At 39.0% G+C, this 15,128-nt stretch overlaps 1 protein-coding gene across 1 annotated transcript in view; it reads right to left on the bottom strand.

The window, feature by feature from the left end:
- DYTN (dystrotelin) overlaps positions 1-11,765 on the bottom strand; it is a 58,312-nt gene extending 46,547 nt beyond the window's left edge. Inside the window, 6 exon segments of the mRNA XM_053596471.1 lie at positions 72-157; positions 5,445-5,540; positions 6,314-6,399; positions 7,764-7,965; positions 11,147-11,221; positions 11,738-11,765. Of these exon segments, the coding sequence (XP_053452446.1) occupies positions 72-157; positions 5,445-5,540; positions 6,314-6,399; positions 7,764-7,965; positions 11,147-11,221; positions 11,738-11,765 (573 nt within the window).
- Positions 11,766-15,128: the final 3,363 nt, after the last annotated feature.

Below are 15,128 nucleotides of genomic sequence, written 5' to 3' on the forward strand. Positions count from 1 at the left end.
TTGTGTTAGAGGCTGTGTGGATTGTAATTTAAATCTGCCCCCACCTCCAGGAAGGTGTGCATGGCACTCACCCCTTGGAAACAGCTGCGGGTGGCACTTTCCACAGAGCACAGAGCACGACTCTCCCCCACGACAGTTGGGATCTGTAAGAGGCAACCTCATGTCAGCGGTGAGGAGATGGAGAAAGATGTGGCCTTCAGCATCAGCACACCTGAATCACGGTGCTCACAGCATGGGGTCACTCGTATCTGGTGTCTGAAGCCAGATGAAGTCTCAATACAAGCAAGCAGAAGTTATGGGTGGGTTTTCTGCAATGTCTGGGTGGACACAATGAATGAACCAGTGGGAATAAGAAGAGGGAGGAAGCTGAGGAAAGAGAAGGGGGTGATAAAGGGACTGTCTCCCTTCTTACGATCCCAAATGATTTCAACTTTCTTTGCCCTTGTTCACCTATAAAATACAGTCCACAATGATGCTGTCTTCAAGTTTTGAGGGATTTTTGAGGAAAACGTTTTCAAATACTCTCAAATGCTAATCGCTAAGGTAGGGCAGTAATCATTACCTTTGTTTAAAGCAAGGGGTAGAAGAGAATGACAATTAATATGTTGGAAAGATATCTACACCTCCATGTTCAGTGTGACATTATTAACAATAACCAAGTTGGGTGGTGCCTGTGGCTCAGTGAGTAGGGTGCTGGCCCCATATACTGAGGGTGGCAGTTTCAAACCCAGCCTTGGCCAAACTGCAACAAAAAAACAGCCAGGTGTTGTGGTGGGCACCTGTAGTCCCAGCTACTTGGGAGGCTGAGGCAAGAGAATCACCTAAGCCCAAGAACTGAAGGTTGCTGTGAGCTGTGACAGTACAGCACTCTACTAAGGGCAATAAAGTGAGACTCTGTCTCAAAAAAAAAAAAAATCTAAAACAAAAAAAATAACGAAGTTATGGAAATAGGTTCTGTCTGTCAATGAATGAATGGATTTAAAAAATGTGGTATGCTTACACAACAGAATACAACTTAGCTTTTTTTAAGAAGGAAATTCTGTCGTCTGTGACAACATGGATGGACTTGGAGGACCATAGGCTAAGTGAAATAAGCCAGGCCCAGAAAGACAAATACTGCATGATCTCATTTTACGTGAAGAATCTAAGAAAGTGAAACCCACAGAAACAGAGTAGAATTCATGGAAAACAGGAGCTGGGGCCTGGGGGAAGCGAGGAGGTGTTAATCCAACAGTACAACGTTCAGTTATAAGATACATACCTTCCGGGGATCTAATATACAGCGTGGTGACTATAAGTCAATGATATTGTATTGTTAACTCGAAATTCGATACAAGAGCAGATTTTTAAGTGTCCTCATACTCCTGCCCTGAATGGTGACTATGGGTGGTGATAGATGTGGTAATTACTGTGACCATGGTAATCATTATAGGGTTTACATATGTCAAGTCATCACGTTGCACATCTTAAACAATTTATATTTGCCAAATAAATATTTTTTTGAAATATTGATTGAAATAAGATATTTTGTTCAAGGTCAAAAAAACAAGTTAGCTCCTCACTGTAGGATGTCCTAGTCTTTGTAGACGGGCCTTCGCACAGCTTGTCATACCCTGGCCTTACACATATTCCAAGGGCGGCTCAGCCTGCACTCCCTCGCTCTGGTTTCCATCTTCCAACCACAGCCACCGTACGGAGTTCAATGAAGGGGCTAAGAACCTGTTGTGACTGCCAAGATGGCCAGAGACTTGGCTCTGACATCAACTATATGCACAGATACATGTACCTGTCACTTCCACTTATTCCCCTTCGATCACGGGTCCCAATTTCCTGTCTGATGTCTTCTGCAGCACAAGCTGTCAGCAGGCATTGCTGGCAAGCTCAGAAGTAATCTCAAAGACCCCCTGCTGAGTCCATCAACTCCAATAAACATTCTTCTAATCAGGAAAGTGGCACTCAGAACCTCTTTGCTGACAATTAGCCAGGCAGAAGTCAACAAACATTTGCGTAATAGTGACAAGATGGCTTGTACTTAAAATTGGTAATAACCCTACCAGTCACATTTAAGTAACCACTCCCTATGTTATTTGGCCTTTGTCTGAAAAAATAACTCATTACTCACTTCTGCCCAGTGAGTGCTGATGAACTAACTGGACCACTAGACGTTTGTGTTAATTCATCATTCACCCTCCCTGGTGTCCTTGAGGCCTGGTAGAGGAGTTTCACATCAATTATAAAGTAAGGGAGGTACATAAGAGACGTTCAACTCACCATGATTCTGATACTAGTGAAAAGAAAATTCACTTTGGTAATGAGTTTTAACCTATATTTTTGCCTGTAAGTGTGTGCACAAAAGATTTTGCAGATAAATTGCCTATTGGACTAATTTCTTGCAGGTGTTCTAGGAAGAATGCACTGTGGCTGGATGGTTTGCTGGCACAGGCAGAACACCACTTGAAACAGTAATTATGACACTTGGGGGAGGATTTGAATCACATGGTAGGGCCTGGAATTTTGTGTGGGAATATGCCTCTGAGTCCGTAATGGAAGTCAATGGGCTGATAACTGGCTGTGCCAATCTCCACATTTCCAACAGGAGAATCAGTATCAGGAGCACAATAGTACATGGAGTGTGGGAAGGGTGAGGGTGAAGTGCTAGGGAGCTGTTAGTTTAGTAGCTCATTGACCTCATTTGAGCCGGGAACAAGGGTTGATTTTTAGGGCCTGTGGGAGCAGCAGTCAGAAGAAGAGCACAGAGAATTCTATAGGATAAAGAAAATCCCCCTCAGCCCATCTCCTTTCATTATGTCTGCCATCTAAACATATTAGTTTGATGGGTCTGCTTACATACACAAGTGGATAGGTTGCCCCACTGCAGCGCCCTGCCATCCCAAGCCCTATAGTGCGGAATAGCTGGGGAACAGCTTCTGTTGTGGCAGCTCCCTGAGAAATGCTTTGGTATGAGCAGAAAACTGGTGGTGAGATCCATGTGCTGCAGCAACTGACGTCTGATATTTCAGCATTTTTTTTTTTTTTTTTGTCGAGACATAGTCTCACTTTATAGTCCTCAGTAGAGTGCCACGGCATCACACAGCTCACAACAACCTCTAACTCCTGGGCTTAGGCAATTCTCTTGCCTCAGCCTCACAAGTAGCAGGGACTACAGGTGCCTGCCACAACGCCCAGCTATTTTTTTGTTGCAGTTTGGTGGGGGCCGGGTTTGAACCTGCCACCCTTGGTATATGGGGCCGGCGCCCTACCCACTAAGCCATAGGTGCTACTGTATTTCAGCATTTTAAGTTCAAAAGAAATCATTGCTCTATTTAAGAAATATGAACATCTTTTCAAGTGCCTACCAATTCATGAATGGATGAATAAAATGTGGTGAATGTATATCATGGAGTACTACTCAGCAAAAAAAAAAAAAAAAAGATGGCGATCTGGCATCTTTCATAACAACCTGGATTGAGTTGGAGATCATTCTCCTAAATAAAGCACAGCAAGAACACCAAATGTACTCAATGCTAAATCAAACTAATTGATCACCACTTTTTGTGCTCACAGGAAAGCAAAATTCAGTAAAATTCAAGTGGGTGGGAGGGGGAGAAGGGGATGGGTGGATTCCCACCTCATGGGTACATCACAAAGGTACCCTGCACACTTGCTGGGTGAGGGGCACAATCGTAACCTTGACTTAAAATATACAAAAGCAAACTGTGTAACCAAAATGTGTGTAATATTCTGATACTAGAAAAAATGAACATTTTAAAATAGTGTTTAGAATTTAAGTTAAATGTTAATGATTATGATCAATATGAACATAAAATATTAAGACCAAATCAAGTAAGAATGTAGATGTCTTAACACAATAACTAAGAAAACGCCAGGAAGGCTATGTTAACCAGTGTGATGAAAATGTGTCAAACGGTCTATAAAACAGTGTATGGTGCCCCACGATCGCATTAATATACACAGCTATGATTTAATAATAATAAAAAAAAAAGCCCTCAGCAAGAACACAAAACAACAACAACAACAACAACAACACGAAGTAAGGGTAATTTTGGATAGGTTTTCTTAAATCATGCCAGCTGGCCTAGATATTTTGATAATATTTCTCTTTATCTCTACATTCTTTCAAAACATTTAAGGAACATATTTAAGGAGGTTAAATTCCTTTGCCTAGTAAGGACAAAAACAGTATCAAATTCACACTTTCTTGAAACACAGGAAATGAGGGACCTCATAACGATTTGAGTATTGAATCTTGCATTTCATCTGCACATTCATTAATCATTTGTTGAAACTTTTAGTATCAGGCACTGTTCAAGGCTCTGGGTATAAAGATAAATGAGATTCAATTCCTTCTCTTGAGAAAACAGTCTAATGGGAAAGCAGGTAGGGCAATTTGACACAAGCGATAACAAAGTTATGCATCGGTAGTTAAAAAGGCTTTGAGCAAGGAGGTGACTAGTATTTGAATGATCTTGACAGATGAGCAATGTTAGCGAGAGAAAGGATAGGCCTTGGTGTTGTGGGGAGACGGAACTGTGGAAGTCAGGCATGAGCTTGGTACATGTCAGACACAGAAAGGATTTTGGTTATGCAGAAGTGAAAAGGGTATAAACAGTGTAAGGAAAAATTAAACACTTTAGAATAAGCAAAAGAGACTACTGAATTATCTTTTCAATGACGATAACCTGAACCTATAGAAACATGCATCATTGTTTGGGCTATTTTACAATTCTATAGAGGTGGAAAAATAAAAGCAATGCAAATAGTTCTTGTCTGTAGACATGCAAATCAATTCTGTCCAAGGGAAGAGACAATCCTCTCTTTTCCTCAAGCCAATTTTGCATCCACCTGCAAATTCCCTTGAATATATCTAATCTATCAATTTATTCTTTGCCCCCCTCCCTCAACACACACACTTTGGACTAGTTGTAACATCTTGCACTATGTAGGTGACTACATTTAATTAGTGAATTAGATTTTTGGACACATGTTCATTTTATATTTGTATGAGAATCGTGATTCTACTTCTTTGTTAAGGGAGAAGGATTGGATTAAATCAGGAAAGCTTTGTTTGCCTGCAGTGCTAAGGAGTTGAGGCTTTATTCTTTAGATATGAATGGCCAACAAAAAATTTCAGCTATGGGGCATGTTTGCACTTTGGAAAGGTCCCTGGCTGTGGAGTGGAAGAAGAGTTAAGAAAGGGGGAGGCTGGAGCTGGAGTTGCTAGTTAGGAGGCGATGGCAACAGGTGAGGCTGAAGTGACCGCGGTCTGTGCCCAGCTGACAGCAGTGGCCATAGAGCAGTGAGAGTCCATGGAGGGCTATATAAGGGTAGGACTGACACTGTAAACACCACATTTCTTTAACAATCCATGTGGCTAATGTAACTGAACCCAGTTTAGCACTCTGAAGTGTCAGGGGTTTACCTGCAGAGGTTTGTTAGCAGGTTTCTCAAAACCCTTCGAGTCATGCGTAACCCAGAATCATAACCTCCTCTGCTATTTTCTGCATAGAGCTGAAAAAGAGCTAGACAGGTAAAGGGAAAAGAAATTTTTAAATTGAATGTACTCAACACTAATATGAAATCAGTAGATGAACAACTGCCTACCCTTACAGAGGAAAACACAACTACATTCAAATGGGGGGAGGGAAAGGAGGGAGGTTGATGTGCTGTCACTAAATGGGCACAATGTAGGGGTACATGGCACACCTCCTGGTGAAGGGCTCAGCTACAACTTGGACTTCACCTAATAAACACAAACAGTATAACCTGATCATTTGTATCTTCATATCAATCTGAAATTTTAAAAAGAGGAATTTTTTAAATCAAACATTTGCAATGTATCTTTCAAGAATGTGTGCTCTGGAGTAACAGTCTCTGTGGGTATGAAGGGAAAGGGGAGGGAAAGATATATTCTTGATTATTTGCTTGCTATTTTGAAGGCCTCCCAAGCAAGAATAGTTTGATAAGTATGGAGAACCATCCCCATTTCAACCCCTCGATAATTCAGTGTATCTGTGATGAAGGTCATGAACTTGGTAAAAGGGGACATGTGAGGATTTTCCCAGTTAGATAATCTCTAAACAAACAAACAGTGAGAACAAGCAGGGAATGAGTGACTAGCAAGCATACATCTTGAAAAAGTCTAGATTCTCCAAATCGTAAGATTTTTCTTTAATAAAGGCATAAATCATGCTAAAGAACAAAAATAGAGAGGGGGTGGGTGGGTGGGTAATGAAAGTAACGGGTTGGCTGTTTGAGGTCACTATACTTGGGACGCTCAAAACTGCTGCGTTACTTCTGTATTTTGTATGAGGGCTGTCCCCTGAGAGGGCGATGAGGGCAGTGGCCACAGCTGCAAGCTGGAGAGAACTTGTTCCTGTGCTGCACGGTCACGAAACACAGAGACAAGAAGGGCGAGGCCAGCGTTATTATTGGTGCAGAGGTTTATAACAGCTCTGACTCTTAAGGGGCATTTCTAACATGGTGTTACAAGTTCTAACTTTTCATGGTCCTTTTTCCTGGATCTAGAATTTAGCAGAATATTGAATTATCATGTTTTGTCATTCATTCATTCATGCATTCATTCATTTATTCATTCAAGAAACATTTATTGGATGTCTCCTGTGTGCTAAGCACTGTACCAGGCAATGGGCATGCAGGGTACACTCTGTCCTGAGCAGGTAAGTCTCACATCCTTAGGACTCAGCTGCCTGGAAATCAACACAAGAAAGAACGACCCAAAGGCCAGGCAAAAGCAACAAATATTTATGCCAAAAAAAAAAAAAATTCAACAGTTCACCGGTCCCCAATCTTAGACTAATCGTCCCTTCCCCATTTGCAAAACAATTTATGGAAGGCAGGAGAACTATTAGAGACAGGCACCAGTAGCAGAGATGACAATTAGAAGCTCCCTGTTTAAGGAGGCTGTAATCATGAAAAAATAACTTGAGAAGGTGTTTAGATATTATTTGTGCAAATAACTAAAAGAAAACAAACTAGAATAGGAAATAATTATAAGGAATTTTCCCAGTGGCTAAAACCATACTTGCCTCTGGAAGGCAAGCTGATGGGTAATATTTTCTCTTCTTTAGTCATTTTTTTCTACTTTACAAATGTTTTGTATTCACTATGGTTCACTATGTATTCATTCTAAAGAATGAGTCAACACTACGTAACTGAACCAATTTGAGGAGGAGGCAGAGGAACATAAACTCTACAGCTCAGCAACATACACACACACACTCAACCACTGACTTCAGAGTGTAAGTCTGAAGTTTGACATAGCCTATACTGATTTATAGGCTAGCCATCGAAGCACAGCTATTCAACCTTATTCTAGCCTAAAACCAAAACAGGACAAAACGTGGTGATGCATTACAAAGAAATGAACAGAGAAATAAGATAAGCTAGGAGTGACTCAGGAGAGAAGTGTAGTTTATATATACAGTATAATTGCTCTAGCAAAGCGTGTGTGCATGGTTCTCCAGAGTGGAAATGAACTTGTGTGAAAGAAAGGGTGACGTAGGAATTGTTTCCCCTTTTTGCTATCCATGGGTCATTTATATTTGCAAAGCTGATAAATGTTTAGTTCTTTGCTGCCCTCCTGAATGAGGAATAAATTTGTGAAAAGCAAAGACTTCTTACATACCAGACCTGAAGCAAACATTAAACAGCACCAAATGGGAAGTGACCAGTGGCAGCTAAACATTGCCCTTGAGGCCACACTGTGACATCCACACCCTCACCTGTCGTACATTGTAATGAGAAGGCTGAGAGTGAGTTTGGAGGCTCTGGGATGCACCTGTCCTGGTTTTTCCTCCTTGGCTCTCTGAAACAGCTCTTGCAGTACTTGAAAAAGCTGCTGCCCAGACAGCGAGTGCTCCCTGGCTTCCCAGAAATGTGGTCGTAGTAGCACACGCTGAATCAGGGAGCTGTCAATCAAGTCCACTGCAGGAAACAAATGAAGAATTAAGTTTGATTTTCTGATAAGAACAAAAGTCTTCAAATTAAGCAAATGCCTCTTAGTGTTTAATTCAGTTGTCTTTTTAAATTAAAAATTTTTTTTTTTTTTTTGAGACAGAGTCTCACTTTGTTGCCCTCGGTATAGTCCTGTGGCTTCATCATAGCTCACAGCAACTTCAAACTCCTGCGCTCAATTGATCCTTCTGCCTCAGCCTCCCAAGTAGCTTGGACCACAGGCACCTGCCACCACGCTTGGCTAATTTTTCTTTTTAATAGAGGTGGGATCTAAGTCTTGCTTAGGCTAGTCTCAAACTCCTGAGTTCAAGCAATCTACCCACCTTGGCCTCCTAGAATGCTAGGATTATAGGCGTGAGCCATTGTGCTTAGCCCTAGCTATTTTCTGTAAAGGGAATTAAATATGACCACTATTTGAACACCTATCTTTTGTGTGTAATTCAGGCATTACTCTTTACTATGATAGTCAATTTTATTTTGGAAAAGTGCATCTGTTAGTAAAGCCTGTTCACCACGTAATTGTCAGTACAATTTCTAGGATCTGTTTTGTAGAATGAAGTGAGAAACTTGAAAAATAAGCCTTCCAAGGAAGTTAGGAAACTATGGTGAAAAGTTAGAAAAATATTTTTATATTCTTTATTATGTGGGTTGAGCAAATTTACCTTTCAGGTTCAAATACAGTTTTTCCTGCCTGTAGACTAGCATCAGAAGGAATATGGTGTGGGTTAAAATGCAATTGCTATAATTAAAAAAAAAATCTCTTTAGGTAGAACCCAAAGAGTCTGATAATTCAGCAAGTCAGTAATATCACTTTTTTTGATATTTGTTGCATTAGTACTATTATCTAGAGATGGCACTTCATAAAACCAGAGTTGCTTACAAAAAATAATTGCTTATTTCTTATACTGTATTTTTTTTTTACCATCTTCTCCTAAAAATTTTACAAGGCAGTGAATAGAAGTAAGAATGTCATAGAGCTAACCCTATAATTTCTTGCAGAAAGAGGTTGACAGACAAAATTAATAACAGCCACTTGTACCGTCGGAGAGGTGGGGATGGGGGAAGCACCCGGAGCCACTGGCATTTACAATGCTTCAGCCTGTGAAATGATAAAACCCTGAGATTCCCTCTGCTTCGTAAATCAACCTCCCAGATAAGAAAAGCAAAGACTGTAATAAAATTTTTTATTTGTTCTCTGATATGCTTTTAAGGGGCGCATCTAAGGAACACAGGAGCATGTTTGGGGAATGTGACTTAAATAAAAATCTGGCTGCCGGTTGTGGAGGCTGTAAACTCTTTTATCGATAAAACCTATCACCTCGGCCTGGTATTCTGAACACAGGATGTTATTGTCTTCTGCTGAGAGTTCTATATTACAGCAAACCAGGTAATAGCGGTGTCCATTAATCTCACTGCAAGATTTATGAAGATTTATGCTGCAATGTGCTCCAGACCCTGCTACTTGGAGCTCTTGTTAATCTTTATCTGTGTTTGGGACTTTACTGTCTTCAGATTTTTGTTTGGATATCTTTTCTAGGTAGACTTTTTCAAACACCGATTTTGTGTGTTGTTAATATTTCCCACAAGTATTATTTATATTCACTGTTGCTGATGCCAAGGATAACAGTAAGTTAAAAAATGTACATCTTCACATCATACTATTGTCCGTACCCAGGCTTTATTGGTGGAGACTTATATGAACAATTGCTGCTAACTTTCTCTAAGGAGAGATTCTCCAGGAAAAGAACATAATTGGGAGTAAATATCGAGTGAGTGTATTTTGCCTTTCGTTTATTCCTAGGACAGTAAATAATAGTTTTAAATGAGTTTATTTGTCTACATTAATGACTTATTTTTATTTTATTTTATTTATTGATTTATTTTTGAGACAGAGTGTCACCATGTTGCCCTTGGTAGAGTGCCGTGGTGTCACAGCTCACAGCAACCTCAAACTGCGCCTACCACAGGCCTGGCTATTTTTTGTTGTCATTGTCACTGTGGTTTAGCAGGCACAGGCCAGGTTTGAACCTGCCAGTTGTGGTGTATGTGGCCGGCGCCCTAACCACTGAGCCCGGGCGCTGAGTCCAGTAAATAAAACATTTTCTAAAACCAAAATATTCCTTCTTCAAAGGAACCTGATACAGGAATAATACTGTATGGAAAATAGAGAAATGCAGCCTTGTTCCTGTTGAAGACATGGTCTTTGAATCTTCCCAGCTGGCCTGGCTACATCCCTTATTCTCACTTTTGTTAACCCTTTTGTGCCTTACCTCACACCCATGTATACTTTATAAAGCTTAATGTGAAAATCATTGGTCTATGTAACACTTTAGGCTTAAGGAAAAAAATTTAACCTTCAGTAGAAATGTCATATATATAACACAACTTCTTTTAGTTCTGAGATTATATATTTCAGAAATCATTTCACATGAAATGATCTTTTTTAATGAAGCAAAGAAATTATGAAAAATCAATAATGTTAGATGTGCTGAAGACCTGATCTTTTCCATAGCTACAACCTAACGTATTTCTTTTTGGAGAATTTTCACAGGATAAATGTTCTTACTCTATTTTACTTAGATAACAGTATGAGAAAAGAAAATCAAAGCATTCAATCAGATACAAATTTAATGCAAACAAGTAGTTCTCAGGGAATTCTCAAGATTTTTTCAAATTTATGACCCATCATTATTCATTACTTTCACATGTTCAGATATATAAGAGATATCAACTAATAAATAAGAGATACAACTTGAAAATGCGAAACTTATATAGTAGTAAGAATTTAAAATTTTTATGTTTAAATCTACAAATATAGGTCCTAAACTACTCTTTCTTTATTATTTTATTTTGTATCAACGTTGGTATCCTGAAAAGGAAACCAAAAATTTTTTTAGAAGCCAAGTGGAAAATAATACAAAAACCAAAAATCCTCATTCAGAATTTTCTGTGTCAGTTAGTGAAGAAGCTTCATGGGCATTGCACATCTTTCCCCCAACATCTTCCTGGTCACAAATGGGCTGCATGCACAGTCCAGCCTTCCCAAGTCTGGCAGTCATATGCATGGGGGAAGCTTTTGTTTTCTCTATGAATTTTACATCACACCTCAGGGTCAGATCATTTCAAGTGTTTCTAGAGAGCCTATACTTACATTGGCAGAGAGTTTGCACTGATCCTAATTTGAAGGCTGTTCTGTAAATGGAATTCTCAATACTGTTAAGAGCACCTGTAAAGAAAACATGAAATGCACGGATAAAGGACGGTCTCATTATAGAAATAAATCCTGCATTCTGAAGGGAGTCCTAGAGATCACGTAGAGCTACTTTATGTTGGTGGTAAGGAAATTAAGTTCTAAAGCTCTTTTTAATTCTATCTAAGAACAATAATAGATTTATAGTATTTCAGAGCCACAGGTAATCCTAGAGAACACTCTCCTCCAAGTCCAGCAAATGGAAGAGTCCACAGAAAAGTAGGGAGTATTCCTCTGTCTAATTTTTATATAAAAGACCGTGCCTCGTAAGACAAATAAGATAAAAAACTGTATGTAAGGTAGAATATCAATTTTGTTAATATATTTTAGTTGTATGTGCACATATAAATTTAGTAATTTATGAAAAAGACCCAAAAGCTATCCATCTACTCCTGCATTTAGCAAATGTTTATTGAGCTCTTACTCTATGGCTTTGGCATGATTCCAGAGCCCTGAAGTATAGCAGTTAACTAAACAGATAAAGAACCTCACCTTCGTGGAGCTTAACTTCTAGTGCCATCTGCAGTTAACAGTGGACATCTCTGAGTACCTGGGTTATTTGTGATTATAGGTGGTTTCTTTCCTTTCTTTCCACTTGTCAATGTTATATAAGTTTTCAAAGAGTATAATGCTATTTTTATAATTAGAAAAGAATTACAAAAATACGTTTTTTGAGAGTTACTTTACTTTTTGAGAGTTACACCAGCCCGTATAGCAATGGCTAGTATTTCTGAGCACCTGCCTGGCACTGAGTGTAGATTTGCTGGTTCCCCAGTGTGAAGAGCAGGAGGGAGTTTGGGACCCAGCCATCCCTATTTTTATTCCTTCCTTTTTCCTTTGGGGAAATTAGTTTACTTTTTGAGTTTCCACTCCTTCATCAGATACATAGGGATTATAATACATTACTCATAGAGTATCTGCATAATTTAAATGAGAAAATATAGGTAATGCACTTACTAAATATTGTCTCTCTTACTTCCCTTGAGGAACCACAATTTTAAATCTGTTTCAATGAATCTGTCCCTCCATTCATTCATTCCTCCACATTTAATTTTTGTTTAGTTCAAGAGACATACAACAATTTCCCAACAGCTTTTTGTTGTCTCAGAACAAAGCTTCTTTATTTATTTATTTATTTATTTTTTTGAGGTAGAGTTTTACTCTGTCACCTTGGGTACAGTGCAGTGGCCTCAGCCTAGTTCACTGCCTCAGCCTCTTGAGTAGCTAGGATTATTGGCACCTGCCATGATGCCAGCTAATTTTTCTATTTTTAGTATAGATGGGATATCACTCACTCTTTCTCAGGCTGGTCTTGAACTCCTGAGCTCAAGCAATCCACGTGCCTTGGCCTCCCAGAATACCAGGATTACAGGCGTGAGCCACTATACCTGGCCAATAGAATCAGTCTTTGTATCTAGAAAAAATAAAAAATGCAGAGTAGATATCCCAATTTATTCATACTGGCTTTAATATCATTAAATAAAGCTTTATAAGATGTTATATTTTTATTGTTTAATTTATTTTAGGCACTTAACACAGCTTCTTTTACCTGATTACTGTAGAAAGCAGTAGTCCTCACCGTGTGGTTCCTACACTAGCAGTGCCCTGGGAACTTGTTAGAAATATGACTTGTAACAAAACTCCAACAAATTTTCAACTCTAGACTCTTTAATGGGCCCTTGAGGTAAAGCTGATGCAAGCTGAAGTTTGAAAACTGCTGGTATAAATGGAACTTATTGATTCTGGTTTTTATGATTAAGTTCACTGTTGAAGGTCTTTGCAAGAGCAGGTGCAGTAGAGTCACAGGAAGTCAGAATCAAGCTGCAGAGGATTAAGCAATGAGTGTGAGATGAAGAGAAGACATAAAAACAGACAACTTTTCAAGATCTTTAACCTGAAGGGAAGACAAGAGGGCCATAGCTAGAACAACATAATCAAAACTGGTTTTCAAAGGGAGGACAGATTTCAGAATGTATGTATGGGTCAGGGAAGGGAGCCAGGAGAGAGGAAGAGGTTGAAGACTCAGTAAGTGGGAACCATAAGGTGTTTGATATAGCAAAGTTCCTCTCGGTGGGTACATGTTCTTTTGGTCACCAAATGACAATTTTTGTTTTCCTTTTTTTTTTTTTTATTAAATCATAGCTGTGTACATTAATGCGATCATGGGGCACCATACACTGGTTTTATAGACTGTTTGACACATTTTCATCACACTGGTTAACATAGACTTCCTGGCATTTTCTTAGTTATTGTGTTCAGACATTTACATTCTACATTTACTAAGTTTCACATATACCCTTGTAAGATGCACCACAGGTGTAATCCCACCAATGACCCTCCCTCTGCCCCCTGTCCCCTCCCTCCCCTCCCTTTCCTCCTTCCTCCTATTCCTGGGTTATAACTGGGTTATGGCTTTCATGTGAAAACCATAAATTAGTTTCATATTAGGGCTGAGTACATTGGATACTTTTTCTTCCATTCTTGAGATACTTTACTAAGAAGAATATGTTCCAGCTCCATCCATGTAAACATGAAAGAGATAAAGTCTCCATCTTTCTTTGAGGCTGCATAATATTCCATGGTGTACATATACCACAATTTATTTTTTATTTTTTTTTTTCCTTTGGTAGTGTGTTTTTATTTCTTACTTTTTATTTTTTATGTATCTATTGTAGGATTTATGTTTTGCAATTACCTTGAGGCTTGCAAAAACTTTTTATAATCCATTATTTTAAAAATACAACTGCTTATTCTGCTTACAAGCATACAAACAAATAAACAAACAAAAAGAATTCTAAAAGAAATTCTGCACTTTAAATTCCCCCATAGGCTTTCGAACATTTTCTTTTTTCTTTTTTTTTTTTTTAATTTTTTTATTAAATCATAACTGTATACAATGATATGATTATGGGGCATCATACACTCACTACATAAACCATTTGACACATTTTTATCACAGTGGTTAACATAGCCTTTCCGGCTTTATCTTAGTTACTGTGCCAAAACATTTACATTCTACATTTACCAAGCCTCGCAAATACCCCTGTAATATGCACCACAGGTGTGATCCCGCCTATTCCCCTCCCTCTACCCACCCCCCCTTTCCCACTTCCCCCTATTGTTAAGTTGTAGCTGGGTTATAGCTTTCATGTGAGAGTCCCAAATTAGTTTCATAGTAGGGCTGTGTACATTGGGTATTTTTTCTTCCATTCTTGGGACACTTTACTAAGAAGAATATGTTCCAGCTCCATCCATGTAAACATGAAAGAGGTAAAGTCTCCATCTTTCTTTAAGGCTGCATAGTATTCCATGGTATACATATACCACAATTTATTAATCCATTCGTGGATCGATGGGCATTTGGGCTTTTTCCATGACTTAGCTATTATGAATTGGGCTGCAATAAACATTCTGGTACAAATATCTTTGTTATGTTGTGATTTTTGGTCTTCTGGGTATATGCCCAGCAGAGGAATTACAGGATTGAATGGCAGATCTATTTTTAGATCTCTGAGTGTTCTCCATATATCTTTCCAAAAGGAATGTATTAATTTGCATTCCCACCAGCAGTGCAGAAGTGTTCCCTTTTCTTCACATCCACGCCAACATCTCTGGTCTTGAGATTTTGTGATATAGGCTAGTCTCATTGGAGTTAGATGATATCTCAAAGTAGTTTTGATTTGCATTTCTCTGATGATTAAAGATGATGAGCATTTTTTCATATGTCTGAAGGCCGTGCGCCTGTCTTCTTCAGAGAAGTTTCTCTTCAAATCCCTTGCCCAGCCTGCGATGGGATCCCTTGTTTTTTTCTTGCTGATGCGTTTGAGTTCTCTGTGGATTCTGGTTATTAAACCTTTGTCAGAGTTATACCCTGCAAATATCT

This window comes from Nycticebus coucang, chromosome 7 (genome assembly GCF_027406575.1).
Source record: "Nycticebus coucang isolate mNycCou1 chromosome 7, mNycCou1.pri, whole genome shotgun sequence".
Taxonomy (NCBI): Eukaryota; Metazoa; Chordata; class Mammalia; order Primates; family Lorisidae; genus Nycticebus; species Nycticebus coucang.